The 7,123-nt window shown below is 46.7% G+C and overlaps 1 protein-coding gene across 1 annotated transcript; it reads right to left on the minus strand.

The window, feature by feature from the left end:
- Window positions 1–4,541: 4,541 nt before the first annotated feature.
- RABIF (RAB interacting factor) lies at window positions 4,542–6,711 on the minus strand. The gene is made up of 2 exons (XM_083746690.1): window positions 6,544–6,711; window positions 4,542–5,519 (listed from the first exon to the last, which is right to left on the minus strand). The coding sequence occupies exons 1-2, from the start codon at window positions 6,694–6,696 to the stop codon at window positions 5,274–5,276; spliced, it is 399 nt and encodes a 132-aa protein (XP_083602816.1). The 5' UTR covers window positions 6,697–6,711; the 3' UTR covers window positions 4,542–5,273.
- Window positions 6,712–7,123: the final 412 nt, after the last annotated feature.

Raw genomic sequence — 7,123 nt, forward strand, 5'->3', positions numbered from 1 at the left:
TTAGTCATGAGTTAAGTTCCACTGAAAACAAGGGAAGCTTGGTTGATTGGGAGTAAAACTCCAATTCTAAACATGCTTCCCACTGAACTCAAAGTACCATTGTGCTAGTAGGAGTCCTGGCACTGGCTCCAGCCAGCAGACCTACTTAGTTGAATCTGGCCCACTGCAATGTTCTTCAAATCTAGTTCCCTTATAATAACTCTCCGCCTGCCAAATTTTCCTTTTGTACTCACTGCCTAAAGAGCCAGTACTTCATCCTCTTCTTCAGCCTGTCCTGGCAGAATGAGCCAAGTCATGATCTGAAAGGAGAAACAGGAATCATTCCATAATGAAGGAAAGAAAAAATTTCCTGGCGCTCCACACATCGTATCTCGTGAAGGAATGTTCTCCTGCTAGCACTAAACAGTAGCTAGGGGCCTTTTGTTCCATCGCAGGATGGTGCTGCCTGAAGCAGCCTCCCCTGACAGGTGCCTGCACTGAAAACTGTTGATGTGGCCCCCCTTTCCTCACTGTTCTTAGAGGCAGCTCTCTTGGCTGGGGGACAAACACACTATGGTACACCAGTCCAGTTCAGTTCAAACAGGAGCGGCCAAACAGCTTCCTCTCAAAGGCCACATTCCTTTGAGGGTAGTCTGTCTGGGGCCACATGTTGACTATGGGTAGGGCTGAACAAGCAGCTGGTGGGAGGCCACCCTGTTCTCTCTATCCCACTGTTGCATGTCCAGCAGGCTGCTGTAAGAGGGGCACATCACTCTTGTCAGAGGCCTGAACCAATTTGCTTGCAGAAATTAAGCCAGATGGGTGGGGTATAAATAATAAATAAATAATAATGATGATAATAATAATAATTATTATTATATTGCCAATACTGTGGTACCTCGAGTTACAAACGCCTCAGGTTACATACGCTTCAGGTTACAGACTCTGCTAACCCAGAAATAGTACCTCGGGTTAAGAACTTTGCTTCAGGATGAGAACAGAAATCAGGCGGCGCAGCGGGAGGCCCCATTAGCTAAAGTAGTGCTTCAGGTTAAGAACAAACCTCTGGAACGAATTAAGTACTTAACCTGAGGTAGCACTGTAATCCATTTATCCTCCAAATGCCTACTGAAAGAGGTGCATCTTAACCAGGTGCCTAAAACTATAAAGAGGTGGGGCCAGGTGTACCTTTTTAGGAAAAGTGATCCACTTGCAAGGCACCACCGTAGAAAAGGCCCTTCCCTGGCCACTCTACGTGGGGCTACCTTTGAAAGTGACCCAGAAACTACAACTAATCCAGAACGCGGCAGCTAGACTGGTGACTGGGAGCGGCCGCCGAGACCATATAACACCGGTCTTGAAAGACCTACATTGGCTCCCAGTACGTTTCCGAGCACAATTCAAAGTGTTGGTGCTGACCTTTAAAGCCCTAAACGGCCTCGGTCCAGTATATCTGAAGGAGCGTCTCCTCCCCCATCATTCTGCCCGGACACTGAGGTCCAGCTCCGAGGGCCTTCTGGCGGTTCCCTCACTGCGAGAGGCCAAGTTACAGGGAACCAGGCAGAGGGCCTTCTCGGTAGTGGCGCCCGCCCTGTGGAACGCCCTCCCATCAGATGTCAAAGCGATAAACACCTACCTGACATTCAGAAGACATCTGAAGGCAGCCCTGTTCAGGGAAGTTTTTAATATGTGACATTTTAGAGTATCTTTCATCTTTGTTGGAAGCTGCCCAGAGTGGCTGGGGAAACCCAGCCAGATGGGCGGGGTACAAATAATAAATTATCACAGTCTTGCTTAGGGACCACCAAGAGGGTGTCACCTGCTGATCTTAAAACACAGGTAGGTTGAGTTGAAAGGAGGCATTCCTGCAGCTATTTGGGTCCCATGCCATTTCGGCCTTCAAACATCAAAGTAAGCACCTTGATTCTGGCCCAGAAAACAACTGGCAACCAGTGTAGTTTTTTCAAGATAGGAGTAATGTGCTTACGGCCTGCTGTTCCAATTAATATTATTACTGCAACATTTTTCATTAGTTGTGATTTCGAGACAGTTTTCAAAGACAGCCCCATGCACAGCAAATCAGGTTGTAGCTTATCAGATCGTGAATAACTACGGCCAAGGTATTCCTATCCAGAAATGGCTATGTTGGTACATAAGCTGAAGCTGGACATAGGCTTTCTTAGCCACGGCCACATTGGCCCTGAGTGACAAAAGACGATTCCAGGAGTCCCCAAAATACACACACTTCAAAAGAAGTGCACCCTATCAAGAACAGCTAATTCTGCCACCTCCTGGACACCCATAGCACTTTTGCCTTGTTTGGAGTCAGCTTCAATTTATTTATACAGTGGTACCTCGGGTTACATACGCTTCAGGTTACACACTCCGCTAACCCAGAAATAGTGCTTCAGGTTAAGAACTTTGCTTCAGGATAAGTACAGAAATCGGGCTCTGGCGGCACAGCAGCAGCAGGAGGCCCCATTAGCTAAAGTGGTGCTTCAGGTTAAGAACAGTTTCAGGTTAAGACCGGACCTCCGGAACAAATTAAGTACTTAACCCGAGGTACCAATGTATTACATTTCTATCCCATCTTTCCTCCAAGGAAATCAAGGCAGCAGATATATTGGGTCTCCATTTTATCCTCACAACCACCCTGTGAGGTAGGTTAGGCTGAGAGACAGTGAACTGGTCCAAGGCTACCCAGTGAACTTCATGGCTGATTGGGGATTTGAGCCCATCTCCCAGGTCCCAATCCAACACTGTAGCTACTACACTACACTGAGGATGAATTATTGGGCCAGATCTAGCTCACTACCACCACCAGGCCCTGACTGAGCAATTGCAGTGCCTTGCATGGTACAAGTGGAAAAGATAACACTGTGTGTGATATCAGCATACTGATGACTTGGTGTTCCAATCCTGATGGCTCCTTTCAGTGGCTTCGTACAAACAGCATGGACAATTAAGAGTAAACCGTGCGTGACTCCACAAGAAAGCTAGCTCTGGCCCAAGCAGAAGTCACCCAGGGCTATTGTCTGAAGCTGCCACAGAATATGAATGGAAGCCCTGCAAAGGAGTGCTTCCTACCTCCCACAGATGGCCCAGAAGGATAACATGGCCAATGGTATCAAAAGCCTTGAGAGGTCAAGGAGAATCAGCCACTTAAGGAAATGTAGTAAAGAGGTATGAAGGAAGCTGCTGCACTGGAAATAACCACTGCTTTAACAATGACACATTCACTTATTTGCAAGACAAGTGCTGGATCCCAGAAGCAAAAAAATGCACACTACAGCCCTGGAGCAGTGGTGCCACCATGAGGTGTACATTTGAAATGGAAATGTCATCATGCCCTCTCCGTTTTACTTTCCAGGTCATTTCAGATGCTTGCCAAGAAGGGCAATGGCTTCTTCTCTGGTGTCCCAGAGGACAGGACAAGATCTAATGGGTTTAAACGATAGGAGGACAGACTTTAACTAAATTAGGAGAAATGTTTTGATGGTTAAGAGCATGTCAACAATAGAACTAATTCCTTAGAGGGCTAGAGGTCTTCAGGAGAGGTTGGGGATGCTCTAAAGCTGGGTTTTCTCAACTAAGCAGGGTGTTGGCACTAGAAATCTACTCACTAGACAGGGGTAGCCCAAAATCCAGATGTTGCTCCCAACTGCCACCAGCCCCTGCCAATATGGTCAGCAGTCAGGGATTATGGGAGTTGTAGTCCAGAAATAGCTAGAAAACAGCACATTGGCTATTGCTGGTCTAGGATATTTTTGCCTAACAAAAGCATTGGACATTTCTCTTCATGAAGTCCTTTAGCAATGTTTTGTAGTTCTAATTTACAAACAGTTCCTTTGATCTATCACAGAATCATAGCATTGGAAGGGATCACAAGGGTCATCTAGTCCTACTCCTACCCCATGCAATGCAGGAATCCCAACTAAAGCATCCATGACAGGTGGCCACCCAATCTCTGCTTAAAAACCTCCAAGGAGGGAGAGTCCATACCCTCTTGAGGGACCTTGCACTGTCAAACAGCTCTTACTCTCAGAAAGTTCCTCCTGATGTTTAGTTGGAAACTCATTTCTTGTAACTTGAATCCATTGGTTCAGGTCCTAGCTTTGGGAGAAGGAAACAAGCGTGCTCCGTCCTCCATGTGACAGCCCTTTAGATATTTAAAGATGGAAATCATCTCTCCTCTCAGTCTCCTCTTCTCCAGGTTAAACAGTCTCAACTCCCTCAACCCTTCCTATGAAGGGTGTTTCTACATGTGCTACTTTGTTTTTATCCTTCACTGTTATGGAACATAATTCTCATTTCCACAAAAGTAGTGAGATTTACATTTAATATATATTATCAGATAATTGTTTTGTTTTAACATCAGAATTCTGTTTCTATAGAACTAGTGGGTCATTTTTGGCAAGGAAAATGGATAAAAATCGAAAAGGACTATGCGGAGAAGTGGAAGCATTCTTTCTTTGTCAAGATTTGCTGTGTTTTTAATTAACTAAGATTCATTAGGTTCATTATCTCTGCAAACATTTTATAGAAAGATCACAACATACAAATTAAAAAGCTTGGTTTACATTTAATTAAATACAAATATTTGTAAAGGATTAGAAGGTTAGCTCATCCAAGAACATTCTTTTCTTGTACTTTTCTTCTGCACTCTCAAAAGCTTCGTCTTATTTTCCCACATTTAAAAAGTCCCGCAACCAAGACTTGGCTTTCAATAACAGTTATAAGATAGAAATTATAAAATGTCAATTATAAAATGTTAATTGACAGAGATATAGCAGTCAAGTCTGTAAACATTAAAGTCAAAAGTATGCACCCTTTGGTCCAAAATACAGCAGAAAACCATAAATCTGGATATGATACTGCCCAAAAGCAAAAAAAAGGCTAGAAGAATTCTTCCAGTTGCATTAATATGCTCACTATACAGGGGATAGATGGTTCAGTGTATCTCAATATTTTTCTTTCACTCAATAATTAAATAAAGCGAGGTCTTTGCTTCAAATTACACCAATGTAATCTGCGAGATTTTAGACAAGAACAGGACTCAGGGCAAGAATTAAACGGGGAAGAAGGGGTTCAAGGGAGTTGTAAGTCACTTGACAAGCAATATAAGCAGACACTTCTTTCAATGCAACATGTTAGGGCACCATTCTTGAGCCGTTTTCAAGGCTGCATGTTGGCATTACAAAGTAGACATTAGTCTGCTAGAGAGAAGAGTAGCTATAACATGTCTGAACCAGCCGACAGGAAGATCATTGATCTTTTGGTCACCAGCCAGCACATCATTCATGGGACACACGGTCCAAGGCCACGTAAAAACTCTTTTTGTCATCCAAGCAGTGCCAGCCAATAGGACCGATTTCACAGTCTGCACAGATCAGGAACTTTATATTTCCAACATCCTTGGTGAAGCCAACATTTTCAAAAGAGAACATGTCATCAACCAGCCAGTGGTCCTGTAGGACATCCCCATCCAAGTCACTGTTACCCACCAGGGCGGTCTTCTTCTTCATAGCAGGGAGGAAAAGCTGTCAAGCAACAAAACAAGCAAGTCAGCTGCTTTTATCGTGAAAGTAGTGACATGGCTGGCATGATATGCTGGTACTTACTATGGGATAGTTAGAGCTCTCTACAGTTTCCCAAGCACACAACTCCCTGTCTCTTCACTGTTACTTTGAATATGCATCAAGAGTGGCTAACTTGTGGCCCTCCAGATGTTGTTGGACTACAGCTCCCATCACCCCTGACTATTGACCATGCTGGCTGGGGCTGATGGGAATCGGAGTCCAGTAACACTAGTTAGCCTCCCCTAGCATACACAAGGTGACTAGCTGCAAACAGGGGCGTACCTAGGGGCTGGGCAGATTGGCCCCTGCCAAGGGTGCAGGCCCGGGAGGGTGCAAAAATTGTGCCTCTCCACACCAATAGATCTCTTTGCCAAGGGTGCAAGGGAAAACAGGGGCGAGACAGCTCACTGCGAAGGGTGCAAGGGAGCCTGGGTACGCCTCTGGCTGCAAAGTTGGCTCTCCATCTAGATTTTGGATTCAGGGCTTCATTTTAGGCAAGACTTATCTCCATAACTGTAAAGCATGTGTTAATAATAAGTATGCCTCTTAGGATCTGCATGTGTTAATAATAAGTATGCCTCTTAGGATCTGCAGGGTGTCTTCCCAGTCTTCCCATTCTGCAGCCAGACAAGTCGCCAAGCGTCTTTCCTTTCATAGCCATTATTTTCACTTATACCTCGGACTTTAACAAGCTCAACATTGCAGATATCAACCCCCCCCCTCACCGCAATATATCCCATTTTTAACTCGCAACCTCCCTGCAATGTAGCATTAGGTGAGTCTGAGAGAATGACTGGCCCCAAATAACGGAGGGATCTTCAGGGCGAGGCAGAGATTTCTACCTCTGGCTCTTCTTAAGCAAAGCACCACCGGAGGAACGGGAGATTTCCGGGGAAGCTTCTCCGAAAACCCCGCCCTGGCCTTGGCAAGCCGGTCTCGCGGCGCCCCAGCAAGCCCTTCTCCCGCCCGCCCGCCCGCTGCCTACCTCTCGGCGGGTGAAGGTGGCGGTGCCAGGCAGAAGCACGCGGGAGCTGCAGCGCTGGCACAGGACGGCCTTGCGGTTCCGGCCCCGCGCGCACACCAGCTCCTCCGGCCCCGCCGCACCCGCCGACTCCATCTCCGAACCGGGCGCCGCCATAGCCACGCAGGCGCACGAGGCCGAGGGCGGGGCGACACCAGCGGGGACGAGAGAGGCGCCCCGCTTTGTTCCCCTCGGCCGGCTCCGCAAGGCGCGCGCGCGCAAATTACGCGGCGGCTCTGGAACGGGAAAGCGGAGAGGAGACCGAGCGAGTGGCGCAGTCCAGCGCTCCTCAATTGCTAAAGCTCTTTGCTTCTTTTTGCAATCCTGCAGTTGCACCAGTTCGGTTGTTTTTTTTAGTACTAATATAATATCGAACGGAAATAGTAAAAGCAGACGCCGGTTGAATTCATCAGCTACGAACCCAGTGGGGGAAAAAAGATGAGCAAGTGGCTCTGCGCCCTTGTTCACAGTACCGGCAGTTTGCAAGATGTCACGAACACGTCTGCGTGGATGGAAGGCAGCTTCCCGTTATTCTAGGAAAGGT

The sequence above is a fragment of the Podarcis gaigeae genome (genome assembly GCF_964106915.1).
Source record: "Podarcis gaigeae genome assembly, chromosome: 6".
NCBI lineage: Eukaryota > Metazoa > Chordata > Lepidosauria > Squamata > Lacertidae > Podarcis > Podarcis gaigeae.

Coding starts and splice junctions, on each gene's coding strand:
- RABIF (XM_083746690.1), bottom strand. CDS start 6,696: ATGGCGGCGCCCGGTTCGGAGATGGAGTCGGCGGGTGCGGCGGGGCCG. Junction 5,520..6,543: donor CCACCTTCACCCGCCGAGAG/GTAGGCAGCGGG, acceptor GTTGCTTGACAG/CTTTTCCTCCCTGCTATGAA.